At 35.1% G+C, this 16736-nt stretch overlaps 1 protein-coding gene across 1 annotated transcript; it reads left to right on the plus strand.

The window, feature by feature from the left end:
- The first annotated feature begins 7234 nt into the window (after nt 1–7234).
- Nucleotides 7235–8007, plus strand: LOC138312900 (uncharacterized). Its single transcript, XM_069253617.1, is given in 2 exon segments — nt 7235–7675; nt 7678–8007. Coding segments are annotated over 2 exon segments (771 nt in total).
- Nucleotides 8008–16736: the final 8729 nt, after the last annotated feature.

Consider the following 16736-nt stretch of genomic DNA (forward strand, 5'->3'; position numbering starts at 1 on the left):
AAAGTTATCTGCCCTTTTATATAGGTATCGATTATGATGTAATGCTTTTTGTGGATGAAATACGCCGTTTTGTCATGACGTTACCTTGCAATCAAATGGCGTAACAGGCGATGCCTACCAACAAGGGTAGATGTATAGCGCAGATACAGAATCATGACGAGCACCAATGTACACAATTGCTTTCATATCATGTAACATAACATAAGCCTTTTGATTGATTGCTTCATACAATATATATAGTTACACAAATGCGACATAAAGAATTGCTTGCAGGTTTCAAATACTTAATTTTAGGTCACGCCTCTATCTGTATATCTGTAGTTTCACAAGTTTGCATTAGAAATGTTTAAAACACCATATGCTTAGAGCTAGGCTTTCACAAACGGAACAAGCTACGGAGCTCAACTTTGGACATACAAGAGTTCTTGAAAAGCACGTTCAATTTTTTACAATAATGTAAAAATAATTTTTTGAACGAACTTCAACGTATACGTTTGGTTGTTTACATCAAATGAGGTCATACTTAAAGCATACTCTCAGGTACATATAATTAGCCCATTTCAAGGCCATCTCAAATGGCGGAGATAGACCCCTTTGAAAATGGCAATTTAACCTTTTTCCCGACAAAAATGTTAGTTTCAGAGCCTTTAATATTTAACATATAAGATGAATTTTTGTTTTGTATAGGCATAGCAAGGACAGATATCAAAGTTATGCTTCACATTGGCCTTGACCTTCGTTCAAGGTCACATGGGTCAAATAGGCTGAAATATGTAAACGACTTCTTTCTAATAACCATGAGGCTAAGAAACTTGAGATTTTGCCTGTGACATGCTGGGATGAAGGCTATAAAGAATATTCAAAGGAATGACCTTGAACTTCATTCAAGGTCACATGGGTTTAATAAGCTTAAAATCTTTAAATATGCTTTCTCCTAATAACCAAGTGGCCTAGAGACCTGATATTTGGTCACACTACGATAAAGGGCTACCAAGTTTGTTCAAATGAATGACATTGACCTTCATTCAAGGCCCTGCGTTAAATATGCTCAAATCTTTAAACAACTTCTTAATACATGTAACCAAGATGATCATAGATCTGATGTTAGCCCTGTGGCACGCTGAGAACGAAGGGATATAAAGTTAATTCAAGTGAATGACCTTGAGATAGTCTAAAATATTTAAATGACTTCTTCTAAATACAAGTAACCAAGATGCCAAGAGATCTAATATGGGGTCTGTGGCATGCTGGAATGAAGGAATTAGTTTTAATTTTCTCATAAGTATGACACGGTGGTCATTGAATTGGTCACATTGGAAAAAAATAATGAAATGCATTTTCTATAGGAAATAAACACACGACAAGATGGTGATAAAACTAATTAACTTTGAATAAATCAGCATTTAACGCACTGCAACCATGACGAAGTCTTGTATGCATAATATCAAGTTTTCTGTTTCCAACTGACCGTCTTGCTACAGTCTTTTTCCGTTTGATTAGAGTTTTAAATTTTGTAACAGTTTCTGAAGATCTTACTGTCAAATCTAATGAATTCCAAAGCTTCACTGTACTGGGAAGAAACGATTTTTCAAATAGCACTAGGCGACACCAAGGGGATACATAATCATGATTATTTCTTAAGTTATAAACGGTACGTTCATTAACCCTATCAGGTAAAATATCATGTAAATAAGACGAGCTATATTATGATGAATTTTATAAAATAATGATAATTTTTTCTGCTTCCGTCTTTCCGATAATGTGTCCCAACCTGTTTCCATATATAATGAATTTCTACTTGCGAAAGAGGTTAAACCTGTAACTATTCTGGCAGCTTCTAATTGTATTTTTTCTAATTTTTCTGAATCTAAATTGGTGCATCTATCCCACACCTCACTCGCGTATTCCAATAAGGGTCTAATAAACACAGTATATAATTTAGACAGCGTTTCCCCTTTTAATGTTAATTTCAACTTGCGCAAAAACTGACAAATGCCGTGAGCGCGGAGTTTGCGCTCGTAGGCGGAGTTAGCGATATTAGTAATATGCGTTTCCCATTTCATATTTTCATTCAGAGTTATACCCAAGAGTTTGTATCATATAATGGGGGGATAGATTCTGATAAAGCAGATTTTCCAATTAGACGATGCATCAATTTCCAATATAATTTTTGAATCGTGTATAGCAAAATTGTCTATAATTCCATTAATATTTTCAAAAAAGGATACTTTAGCAAATTTTTTCATATTGTTAACCCGGTTTCGTTGGTGTTTAAATCTCAATATATCACCTGGACTATTAGAGCTACGTGCTTTTTTATGCAAACGATCTCTTTTTCTAATTTCAGTACGTAATTCCGAGTTGAACCATGGTTTGTCATTTTTTCTGATAGTTTACTATTGTTCTGGGTATACACATATAAGCAAAGTTTAGAAAAGAGTCAGTGAAAATTTCACAAGCTTCGTCAACGGAACAATTTTCAAATCTCTTTTGCCATGGAAATTCTCTGATTAATTTATTGAACTGATCATAGTCGGCATATTTATACAACCACATGTTACGCTGGTATGTTTTAGTAATGTTTTCTGTCAATTTTACAACCGCATGGGTAGCTGAATGGTCGCTAATTTCATTATTGACACGAATTACAGAAGATTCAATAACATTTACAGTATCACTGACAAGTATAGGATCGATAAGTGTACTGGAATGAGCAGTGACACGAGTAGGTTCATTAATCACATTAGATAAAACTAAAAAGAAGAAGAAGCTCATTGAGTCTATGATTTCGAACTCTAAGTAAGTCAATAATTATATCGCCAAATATGAGAACATTAGAACTGATACCAAGAGCACTCTCGATGGATGATTGAAAATTGTCCCAAAAAGGCATATTTGGCCCTTCAGGACGATAGACAGTGCATATAAGATAAGAACAATTAGTGAAATTTAACTCAACCCAGATAATCTCTCCCCCATCAAATTCCAAATCATGTCTACGTTTAAAATGAACGTCGTTTGATATGTAAACCATAACACCACCCCAAAACAGTTTCTATCAAGTCTTATGGGCTCTGAATATCCCTCTATCAATACATCAGAATTTAAAACGTTTTCATCTAAGTGTGTTTCAGTTAAAAGTATACATGTGTATTCATTAGCCAGCTGTTCAATATCTCCAATTTTATTGCGTATACTCCTTGCATTGAGGTGAAAAAATGATAATTCATTTTGCTCATGCTCGGGTCCAGGATTAGTTTCAATATCATTGCTTAGGATCAGTATCAATAAAAATGTTAAGTAATGATTATGGTTTGCTAAAAGAGGCTTATGATACCGAATACTAATGATCATTCCATATTTCACAAATGATTTAAGACGTTTAAAAACAATACCGAACAAATGAAAAAGAATAGATAAAAAAGATAACATACATTTATAGTGCAGTGATTCAATAACGCCATGAGTTTTTAAATAGTGTGTCCCAACCGCCGCTCTATATTGATCTATGTCAATACCCATTTACATAATAAAAACGACTAGCATCTATACATAGTGGAGCGACGAGACACACATTTTGAATAACCAAATGCTGGGTACTGGTATGGAACAAAGTATCAAATAAAAACGGAGACAAGCAAATGAAAAACAGAGAACAAAAAAAAGCAAGATAAACATAATAAGTAATCAGAAACAGATTCCTTCATTCCTTCTATCAAGAGGGATTGGCAGCAAAAGAAATAATATGAACGGTATTTGAATATCCTTGCTTTCTATTAATAAACTGACAACATATAGACATAGATCTTTTCAACATTAACCATTAATAGTTGTACATATTTATCAAAACATATATACAATACATGTTCAAATCAAAAGGATAGTGGGTGAAAGTGGGTGTTTGTATTTTTGAATTTTGATTGTGGACCTTACTAATTAATTAATTAGTTAATTCACACATTGCTATATCTAAATATCTATACATTTCCTACAAATACCTAGATACGTGTATAAACTAAATTTCCTGGTAAGTAATTGGTAAATATATTGTATACAAAATTTGCTTAATACCAATTAATTAAATCTATTGGCAACAAAGACATGTACTATTCAATTTTGGTGCTATATGATGAATTGTAAAGGGCTAGAATTCTAATATGAGAAATGTATTCAAAGGTGTATTCAATAATGTAATGTTATATTAATAACATTACAAATGATATTTTATATATCAGTGTCTTGGGTCACGAATGTCTATTTCGTAATGGGTTCGGATAAGAACTTTACGGCTGTCTGGAGTTTCTTTCAGAAATATGCGCCCATCCATCGTCCAGAATGCGTAGATACTTTTATCGTTTTTCAGCTGGAGTAGATGTGAAATTAGACCTTGGCGGTATTTCGTTAGGTCTTCCGTTATGAATGTTCTGTTCGGGTTACGCGCCAGTTTCGCTTTCGCCATGTAGATTTTGTTTTTGACTTTCCAGTTTCTCAGTCGACAAATGATTTGAGCTTTCCCAGTAGAAGTGTTGATTTTACCAATAATATGAGATCTGTCGATGTCATTCTCCGATATTACCACGTCGAGTTTTTCACGCGCGAGTTTGACAATCACGGCATCGGTATTCTGGATTTCGTCGGGCCTAAGTGGAATGTTGTGGAAACGCAAGGAGTTTCTACGCCCATATTGCTCTAACTCCTCCATGCTACTCTGAACCTCGGACACCTGATCATAAAGAGACGCGTTTTCTTCTTTTAATTCCTTATTTTGATCCTCAAGAATCGTAATTCTCTCATCTTGGTTTTTTAAGCGTTCAAGAAGAGGGCTGACAGCCTTCGTTACAGCGTTTTGAACAGCTGCATCAATGCTAGGTGTTATAGCATCGGTGACCATAACACATAGTTTCTCCATAAATGTAGAATCATTGAATTTATTGTTTATAATTTGATCAAGGTTCACCGTTTTTCCTTTAGATAATTGGAGAGTAAGGCCTGAAGTTTTGGGTGTAGAAAAAAGATCAGGGCATGATAAATCAGGTAGAGAGCTTCTTCGTTTTGAAGCGGAGTCGATAGGACTAGTAGCTTGTTGTTTACGTTTAGTTGGACTGGCTGGCATACTGGTAGTTGATAGTACAAAAGCACGTGCGTTTAAACAGGTTTACCTGTGCTCACCTGTGTCAGCGTATATATATATATATAATATAGTGCATAGAGTGTCCAAACTCAAGTCGCGTAGAACAAGTTTTCTTTAAATCGAACACAATTCCTGTTAAGTTCATCCATAAACTGACACATTAAACAAATGGTGCAACATGTCTAATCATTAGTACCCACTTGTAAATGATGGAATAAGCAAGTCTTCTACCGCCGATCCTATGTGCGTCAAGTCAGGTAGTCCGCCATATTGTCATGAAGGAATACCAAGTTTGTTCAAATGAATGACATTAATCAAGTTTCAAGAGGTTAAAACATTTGATATTACCGGATCATTCATACTGACTCTCTAATATATCTTGAGTATGCACCATGATTACCAGATAACACGTGAGCGATTCGGGCCCTTTGTGCCCGTGTTGTCTATTTCAGCGCTGTCCGTTCGTCCTCTCGGTAATGACACATACGAACACTACAAACGGATGACAGGAAGGACACATAAATACACATGTGCAGCTATAATCATTATTGTTCTTTCTTTTGTTCCTTCGTTCTTCCGTTCACTCGTTATTTCTTTCTTTCGGTCGTGCCCTCGTTGATTCCCTGTATTTGAAGCTAAGGGAAAAAGCGATCGATTACCGGAATGGAAATCCCGTATTTTAATCGCGATCAAATTTAGCTTCTTTTTTTCGAATCTAATTTGGTACCAATGAGTTTCTGTTCCTTTTTCATCATAAAATGTTTTACTGAGTCGACGACTGCAGAATTCATTAATTTATCGGAAGCTGTACGCGTAAGAACGAATAACAACAAAATCTTGAGGTTGTTTTAAGAACGAGCTTACGTTTGTCTTCACTTACCGTGATTAACCCATAAATGTCATAGAACATTGTTTCATGAAAAATGAATCATTGCTAATACGAAAAAAATAGCAGTATGAATCCTTGACACCATTTACTACGAAAGTATATGTATACCTATAGTTCCTCGCGTGGTTGAAAAAGTGCTCGTGCAGGCGAAAGGCAAGATCAGCGAGATAATTTTATTGGTTTAGGTCTAAAATAAGACAAACGCCCGTCATTTATCTACAGATCCTCAGTAGAAAATTATTTAGTCACCATTTACAAAATAGTCTATGTAATAGTATATATTTCTATGTAATAGTCTATATATCTATGTAATAGTCTATATATCTATGTAATAGTCTATATATCTATGTAATAGTCTATATTATTTATGTTAAATAATATTGTGTTGACGAGTAATATAACGTGAATAACAATTTCTAAATGTACTTAATATCAACCCAGGACCCGCGTGATTGAAGTAGATCATGTTACCATGACGATAGCCAAGTTGACGTGGCTAGAGTCGATACGACCAACACAGAAGCTGAGCTCTCGCAACATTCACATTTAGAAAAATAAAAGCAGTTTCGGGTAAGGTATTTACCTTTAACATTGGAACAAAATGAGATTTTATAAACCAGGAAATAATTTATGTTTTATAATGCATTATTTTTTTTTTAATTTCAGATGATGCTAACTTACCGTGGATTGTTCGCCTGCTCAATGGTTTTCCTGGTTATAATCAATTTTATAATTCTTTACGAATACAGACAATATTTACATCTCCAAACATATTTGATTCAAGATAATTTCTCTGTCGAAATGAAGACAAGTGTACACAAGGCATATGCAAAAAAGTGCATCGGAATACAACTCAGGCACATGTTACTTTCCGAATCTTGAGCCATACGGACCGGAAGTAAAAAGATTCGTAAAAGTACGAAAGCACCATGACTGTGGTCGATGGAATCTGATTACATACAGGGAAGGGATGAAACTCATCGTTAATAAAACAGTCACTTCTCACTATCCGTTATTTGCAAACTGTTCCTATCAACCTTATGTGAAGGAAGTTGAACACGATAGTAGAAAGTTGTTCTTAAAAGAAAGATTCCGAACATTTAACGAATCCATTGATATCACTGATCAGTTTTACATGGTTAGTTGTTTCAATACAAAGAAAAACGTTGCTAGGACAGCAACACTTTGCATCTGTCATAAGAAATGAAACCTTGATGAAGTTAAGACAAGGATATCGGTCTGATATCGCTAACCCGGCGTTAAGAAGACCCATGGATGTCGTTATGGTTGGTCTCGAGTCGACATCCAGACTGAATTTTTTCCGTCAGATGAACTATACGAAAGCCTTCCTGGATAGTATCTCTACTGTAGACATGTTAGGGTACAATAAGGCAGGCCTTAACACGTTACCGAACACAGCCCCCATACTCACAGGCATGACGCTGCAGGAGATGGATATTTCTCATGGATTCTTCGATAAATATCAATTTGTCTGGAAAGACTACATGAACGCTGGCTATCTGACATTTTTTAGCGAGGATGCGTCTTCTTTCGGGATATTTAACTACCTTAACAGCGGTTTTAAATATTTACCTGTAGACTATTACATGCGGCAGTTTATATCAGGATTAGAATCAACCAACAGAAATCAAACAAATAAATACTCTGTTCGGGAAATTCACTCATATTACAGGCTGTGTTTGATCAGTTATCCGAGTTCATCACCACATATCATGACGTTCCGAAGTTTGCAATTTCTAACATTTGTAAACCGACACACGATAACGCTAATGGGCTAGGCATTGAGGATCTACCTCTCGCGAGGACACTTACGATCCTCCAAAAACGTGGAGCCCTGGACAATACTGTGCTAATTGTCTTTGGGGATCATGGTAGTCGATACGGTAACATAAGAAATACATATCAAGGGAGAAATAGAGGAAAACATGCCAGCGCTGTTTATCTCCCTTCCGCTTTGGTTTCGTAAGGAAAATAGTGAATTATATGAAACTCTGAAATCTAATAGAAAGAAATTAACAAGTAACATCGATATATATATGCTACACTTCAGGATATACTAGAAATAGGTAAAGGCCACATAGCGCCGAGTTACAATGGGAAATACGGAACCAGCCTTCTGCGGAATATTAGGACGAACAGGAAATGTGAGGATTTAAAGATACCAACACACTTCTGTGTCTGCCAGAACTTCTACAGTATTTATTCCACTGAATCAAAAATCGTCCGTGAAATATCATATTGGGTGGTGAAAGAAATTAACACGATGTTAGTGAATGTTACTGTTTGTGTAGATTTGGCCTTGAATAATATCAGTCATGCGTGGAAGTCTATGAATACAACTAATGTTACGTCACCGCTTCATGGGGACTACGTAATACAGTTCAGTGTTCTACCGAGCCATGCTGAATTTGAGGTCACCGTCATGTATTATGGAGAGAGATTCTCTCTACTTGGTGATATATTACGTACAAATAAATACGAGAGAGAATCGTATTGTGTCTCTAGTCATAAGAATATGGCGGTGTTGGAGAGATATTGCTATTGTCGAGATCAATTATCATCTTCGAACTTTATAAATAATGCCACACCTACATAACACGTATCTTTGCTGTATACCCATCCTGAACTTACTTGGATGGATTTTTATATTACTTCAGACGTTGTCATCAACTATAAGAAATACACGTTGTTATCTCCGCATCTCAAACACTAAGATACATGCACCCTCATTAGCTTGTGTTTATAATTGTATGGGGATGATTCATAAGTATTATAGTTGTTTTGACATCCCATGGTTCAGTGAATTTGATCGATATAAGGCATATATAAGATATATCGGTGTAAATTAAATGATTACATTTCCCATTAATTTATGTTTCATTTTTGTCTGGTGTAAGGGTTATGTTACCTCAGTGTGTCTGGTGTTAGGATAATACTTTCTCTGTTTGTCTAGCGTTAGGGTTATATTGTCTCCGTATTATTTATATGGTCTTAAATAACATGACCGTCACCTAGAAGACCTGTCACTTCAGCGCTTCCTTTTGTAGTCTTACATCGGAGGCCCGTCCCCTCAGCGCATCTCTATATAGTCCAACATAGGAAGCCCGTCACCTCAGCGCATCTCTATATAGTCTTAAAACACAGTTTACGTAAATCCTTTTGTTCTTTCGATGTTATATTTCATGTGATGTACAGGATGTACCCATAACTGGTCTAATGACATGTATCCGGTTTATATTAAGATTTTCGACCGCTGCCCGGTTCATATGTGAATATTTACATTTTGCCACTGTGACTCCCATTACTCTAATGATAATCGTGATCTGCATTATGAGCCAATAAATGCAGCCTAGACTTGGTGTAGTAATATCTACATAAATGAATGTGAGTCTTGTTTACTGACACCATGACACCAGGAAAATTAACATTAAAGTTGAATGAACCATTTTGTTTATGAAACTTATGAAAAAATCTTTTAAATGTCTGGATAATTGAAATTAAACTGAAAAGCTATTGAAAAACATTGAAATTTTGTTATCTTTTCAATTTTTTTGGGACTATATTTTATCACATTGAACTTGGCTGTTGAGGTTAGATGGTTGAAGCGGGAAATTCAAATGTTCACTCGCATCCAAATTATGTTTTTACTTTGAACTAGAAAGTAAAATGTAAATATAACAATTAAAGGATTGTTTTATTGCATTTATTGGAGATATAAATGCAATCTGGGTGGCAGATAAATAATCATAGTGCCCTAACGGGCGCTATTCTATTTATCTGCCACCCAGATTGCATTTATGTCTCCAATAAATGCAATCTAACAATCCTTTAATTGTTAAATATTTTTGGACTGTCACTTATAAATCAGTTTGGAGGTAAATCCTGAGCACAGCTCGAAGTGTCAAGGCATAAGTAATTCCAGAAGAGTTTCAAAACACTTTTATAAGAGATACATGTTTGTGTCTTGAACAACATACACATTATAGACAATATTGACAACATTCAGAATTTCATGCTGAATGTATTAATTCCATCTTTGAAAATGATTTTTGAACGCATCCTGTCCTGCTTTCTTCTGCACGAGCGTGTTCCATGCTGCACATACGTGTACACAACATATGGTGATCTTTGGCCATTTGCATTTCAACATTGTTTACACATTCATTTTACATAATGTAAGCTCCTACAAGCCCTGCAACTACACCTGTTAGAACAGCTGAGTACATTCCGATAAATCCAATGGACATAATTTGTTGGGGTTAATCAATAGAAGGGTGACTATGGGTATTTTAGGTGCACCAGGTTTATATGTGATGAATGCATTGGTACGGTTGACTGAACTCATAAACACGTGAGTAAAAATGTGCATGCTTTACCTGTTATTGGTATGACATGTGATCAATAAAATGATATGGATGAATGCACATTGTTGTTATTTTCATAATATGCTTCCCACCTGGTTTTATAAATGATGAATGCTTTGTATAGTAGGGTTTTTATTAACACAAAAAGAACTGTGTTTAAAGTTAGAGATAAGCCTCAAACTGTACTATATATGTGAGAGGGAACAGCACTCGGACCTTACGAGCCTCGTTGCTGTACCCTCTCAAACATATAGTAAAGTTTTCGGCGTATCTCCTTAACTTACATAGGAGGCCCGTCACCTCAGCGCATCTCTATATAGTCTAACATAGGAGGCCCGTCACCTCAGCACATCTCTATATTGTCTAACATAGAAGGCTCGTCACCTCAGCACATCTCTATATAGTCTAACATAGGAGGCCCGTCACTTCAGCGCATCTCTATATAGTCTTACATAGGAGGCCCGTCACCTCAGCGCATCTCCATATAGTCTAACATAGGAGGCCCGTCACCTCAGCGCATCTCCATATAGTCTTACATAGGAGGCCCGTCATCAGCGATATCTCTAACATAGGAGACTCGTCACCTCAGCGCATCTCTACATAGTCTAACATAGGAGGCTCGTCACCTCAGCGCATCTCTTTATATAGTCTAACATAGGAGGCCCGTCACCCCAGCGCATCTCTATATAGCCTAACATAGGAGGCCCGTCACCTCTATATCTTACAAAGGAGACAGTCAGTAGGAGACCGTATTTAACACTATGTACAAACCACATCGACTCGCTCCTTTTATACAATATAAAATGAAATAAGATCTATGTATAATTACCATGTCCAGTATTTTCTATTATCTAAATACAAAGTATCGGTGTTCACATTTATTGTTAATTTTGTTCTCTTACATAAATGTTCATCACTGTCTTAATACTAATAGTAATACTATAAATTCAAATGCAAATTCACTGGTTGTTAGTGCGTGACTTTGCCTCGGGTAAGGGTACAGCGTAAATGTTGTACCTGCTTAATCGTATTGATCAACGATTTGGAATTTCAATGGTATTAATCAAAATACTTAACAATTTTGTGGAATTTGTCACTTTTTCTTGTCATATGTTTCATAAGGATTGTAGAACAATACATTTACGTCATATTTTGCTTCGCGGTTATGTAACGAATTAGCCTCACGGAATTGTCCCTTTAATACTAATAGCAATACTCTATATGCAAATGCATCTGGTTGTTAGTGCAAGACTTGCAATTTTCGTTATTTCGTATTAACTTTACATTTCGCCAGAAAAGATGCATGTTTATACATTCCAACAAAACGTAATTTACAATAACATAAAACACATACACAGATACCCCCAACACGTACACGACCGGTACGCTAGTGTAGAGGCTGAGACTTCCAAGACTTGAAAGTATTTTTATTTTGAAAGAAACAACTGCTTCAAAGTTTGATGACAAATAGGATGACCATGATTCTCCAGAGTGACCCATACCATTATTCATGTATATATATACATGTATCCAATACGACAGAGACAATGGAGAAGAGTAATTGCGCCAAGAATCGTCCATTTTTTCTTACCCGTTAAATAATCATTCGGTATTTATGGTGGTATCCAAGCCAGCTTCACGCAAATTAAACAAAGGAAATTAATAGCCACCGAGAGTTGATCATCATATTTCAAACAAGATCATTCACCTAACAAAGCAAACACACTACTATAGTATCGCTTTGAGAAGCTCCAGACAAAAGTTGATGTACACTGGTACAGCCTCGGGTTCGGCATACAAGACGTCGCACCACCAAAGCGTTAGAGACCGAGGAAGCAGGGATGTTGGACAATTGCTATCATATCACAGTGATATACCCGGCCTACTATACCTTTCGGCCAGGTACGAAATGGTCCCTATATGTCTAAGTGGAGCACTACCTCAGAAAATCACTCGTTCACAGTTTCTATACTTTTTGTTGTAGGTTTCCAATTATTCCAAGCGTATACATCCATTAATATATTATTTTTGTCAAAAAAAACCCCAAAAAAACAAAAACCAAACAAACAAAAAATACATGGGACTTCAACATAAATTTAACAATAAATTCAATATAAATCTATCATATAGATAGAGAAATCATGAACTGAAGATGGTTTGCCAGCCTTCCCATGATTTGTTGAGGTGATCAATACTAATATTTTCTGTGCAATTGTTTTTTCAATATTAAATCGATATCTAAGTATGTTTTAATATCATTGAAAGTAAGCTTATTACTTTTTCTGGAAGAAACATAGATGAGGTATTTTGTATGAAGTTTTAAAAATTTAGAGGAAAGTGAGTTTGATAATTGTTGTGTCTCCCAAATAGGATTGGCATTAGATCTAGTTCTATATTTCTATCATTGCATTTTTAATCCATCTAATTAGGTGTTGCAAAAGAATTTAAGTTTCATCACATTCCCCAAATAAATGTGTGATGCTTTCAGTTTCTATTTTATATAAATTACATGTGTTGCAATTCTTTACTCCATTGTCTTTTAAGTACATATTAAGGGGAAGAATTCTGTGTTGCAGCCTATTTTTGAACCATTTGAAGATATTTGTGTATATTTTCTTCCAATTTTCTATTTGAATTTTGGGATTTAAAAGTCATTTCAATTCTGCAGTGTTATTATTTTGAGTTGATTTTGTCAGATTTCTATATATATCCTTACATCTCTTCTTGTTTTCAAGGATTTGCATATGATGTGGAATAAAAGGTTTATTATAATGCAATTTGATTCTTTTTCATCTAATTTCGTCTAATCTTAAGGCACTTTTAATTGATTCACATGTTCTTCTGTAAAACAAGAAATTTGAAGATTTTCCATTGAATATTTACTTAAAATTTGTAAAACTTAAACTTTTTTGACCTGCATCTAAAAAATCAGATACATATTACACTCCCTTCTGCTACCATTCATTCTGTTAGAAGGACACATGGCCTATTTTTAGAGCCGGGTTGTACCAAATAGGAGATTTCAATATTTCTCTATACTTTGTTATTAAGTTCAAACGGCCATCCTTAATATCTACTTTACCACTCATAAGACGTCAAATTCATAGTCAAATTCATGCTATAATTTGTAGACCTTCCGTATAATTTTCCTTTGAAAAGACAATCATATTTATATGTGAAAAATTTATGTCTCGCTGTGAATTTGATATATGAGATATCAAACAAGTAAAATAAAATGCATACAGATGTTTAAATAATTGTTTTCACAAACATTTCTGTACTCCATTAGCACTAATTGTAGCTCTAAAGACGACACCATAATTTGTCTAACAGTCTTTTGAGCTAAAATATTGCATATATGTCGGGGCATCTTAACCACTTGGCCACCGCGGTCCCTTACGCGTCAGAACGAAGTGGAACAAAACCTAAGGGCACCACGGAACCGCTCGTCCATCACGATACTTCTCCGATGTTTTAAGAACGAGCTTACGTTTGCCTAAATTCACCAACCTTTTAAACCCGTAAATGTTACCAATACAACTGATATTTTTCCTGAAGTATATTGAATCATTGTTAATAGGAGCAGTATGAATCCTTAACAGCATTTATTACAAAGGTATATGTTTGTCACACGTTCCTCCAGGCGATCGGTGAGATATTGGTAATGGGTTTAAGTCTAAAATAAGACAAATGCCTTAAACAGCAAAATAAATTGGACAATTTTTCATATTGTGCAAACAGGTGTTTAATGAATTAATGAATGAGTTACTCTACTATTGCCATCTGGGGGACTAACAAACGGAAGTGTTGTGGAAGTATATACTATAAAAGGGTAAGTTATTCTGTATCACATGATCAATACTATAATACTCTTTAATATGTGGATATGAAGGAGTTTTTTTCAAAATATTTTATTGGTAATACAAGAATTATAAACATAGTATAAATCATAAAATAATAAAGTATTATCGGATGTATCAGCCAACTATACAACTCCTTTCCAATTTAAAGGGTAGACTATCCCTTTCTTCCATTCTTGACAGGGTTGTCCAGCGGTTGCTAGGGAAAAGATAACCCTGTCTTTTACCGGGCTAGGGAAAAGACAACCCTGTCTTTTACCGGGTAGGGAAAAGACAGCTCACACGTGCTGGACAGTGACGTCATCGATACTTGCGGCGACCATTTTTACGCAGATGGATGTTCATATCAACTGTATTTTCACCATTTCTCATTAATGTATAGGAGAAAAAAATCAAACAAGGGCCTGGCAGGTGGACAGGGATATCTCAACCTTCGTGAAAGACGTTAACCATCAACCCTCGGTTGAGATATCCCTGTCCACCTGACAGGCCCATGTAAGATTCTATTAATTCTTCATTTCTACATATGAAAGAGTGTTTTTTTTTTCTCTTTTTTTTTCTCTTTCCTCGACTTTTTATTGCAATATTGAAATAAGTTTGGGAAAAAAAACGTGAGTGCAAATCAATTCTCCGTACATAATAAATTTGTTGTCTGCATGCTTTATAACAAAACCAACCTAGTTTCTGAAAAAGAAGTTTAAAGGTGGGGTTGTAAAATCCGCCCACGCTCCGATGTTTTTCCAAAGTTTGCAGTGTTAAAGGTCTAGGTACGTAATTAATTTTTATATGTGCTTTTTTATCTATTTTGTATTTTCTAAAAAGGCATAAAGGGCAGAAGGTAATATTTTCTAACAAAACATTGGGTATGTGTCAAGGGGACTTACTATGTTTGTTAATAAATGATACTTCATTCTTTATTTTATACCCATTGATGATTTTGTTTTTTTATCAATTTTAACATAAACTGATTTAAATAAATAAAAAAAAAAAAAATTGCAGGATAAAATTTGAGATATTGGATTTGCTCGAAATACTTGCGTGTGATCGATTTTGTTTTCACTTTCATACCATTTTAAAAACCCGCTTTAGATATAATCTTTTTCCCGATTCTTTAAAAAATGAAATCCAGGAAAAAACATTTCATAGGCTGAAATGTAGACAGGATGTTTTTCTTAAAAATCAATATTTTCCTTAGATGACTGTAAATTCAAAATTCGTCATAGACATCATACTAAAACAACAGTTAGTGATACAATTTTGTAAACTTACATATATAGTATGTGATTAGTGCATTTGTATTCTTTATAAAGTTATCTGCCCTTTTATATAGGTATCGATTATGATGTAATGCTTTTGTGGATGAAATACGCCGTTTTGTCGACGTTACCACCCTTGCAATCAAATGGCGTAACAGGCGATACCTACCAACAAGGGCAGATGTATAGCGCAGATACAGAATCATGACGAGCACCAATGTACACAAGTGCTTCAAATTATGTAACATAGCATAAGCCATATTTGATTGATTGCTTCATACAGTATATATAGTTACACAAATGAAACATAAAGAATTTCTTGCAGGTTTCAAATACTTAATTTTAGTACACGCCTCTATCTGTATATCTGTAGTTTCACAAGTTTGCATTAGAAATGTTTAAAACACCATATGCTTAGAGCTAGGCTCTCACAAACGGAACAAGCTACGGCACTCAACTTTGGACATACAAGAGTTCTTGAAACGTACGTTCGATTTTTACAATAATGTAAAAATAATTTTTCGAACGAACTTCAACGTATACGTTTGGTTATTTACATCAAATGAGGTCATACTTAAGTGAAAAATTAACATTAACATGTAAATGTTTGAAGGGCGCATAAGAAAGAGCATACTCTCAGGCACATATAATAGCCCCTTTCAAGGCCATTACATCTCAAATGGCGGAGATAGACCCCTTTGAAAATGGAAATTTAATTTTTTTCCCGACAAAAATATTAGTTTCAGAGCCTTTAATATTTAACATATAAAATTGAATTTTTGTTTTGTATAGGCATAGCATGGACAAATGTCTATAGAAGTTATGCTTCACATTGGCTTTGACCTTCGTTCAAGGTCACATGGGTCAAATAGGCTGAAATATGTAAACGACTTCTTCCTAATAGCCATGAAGCTAAGAGACTTGAGATTTTGCCTGTGGCATGCTGGGATGAAGGCTATAAAGTCTATTCAAAGGAATGACCTTGAACTTCATTCAAGGTCACATGGGTTTAATAAGCTAAAATCTTTGAATAACTTTCTCCTAATAACCAAGAGGCCTAGAGACCTGATATTGGGTCACACTACGATAAAGGGCTACCAAATTTGGCATTGACCTTCATTCAAGGCCCTGCGTTAAATAGGCTCAAATTTTTAAACAACTTCTTAATACATGTAACCAAGATGATTATAGATCTGATGTTAGCCCTGTGGCACG

Source organism: Argopecten irradians, unplaced genomic scaffold (genome assembly GCF_041381155.1).
Source record: "Argopecten irradians isolate NY unplaced genomic scaffold, Ai_NY scaffold_0514, whole genome shotgun sequence".
Taxonomy (NCBI): Eukaryota; Metazoa; Mollusca; class Bivalvia; order Pectinida; family Pectinidae; genus Argopecten; species Argopecten irradians.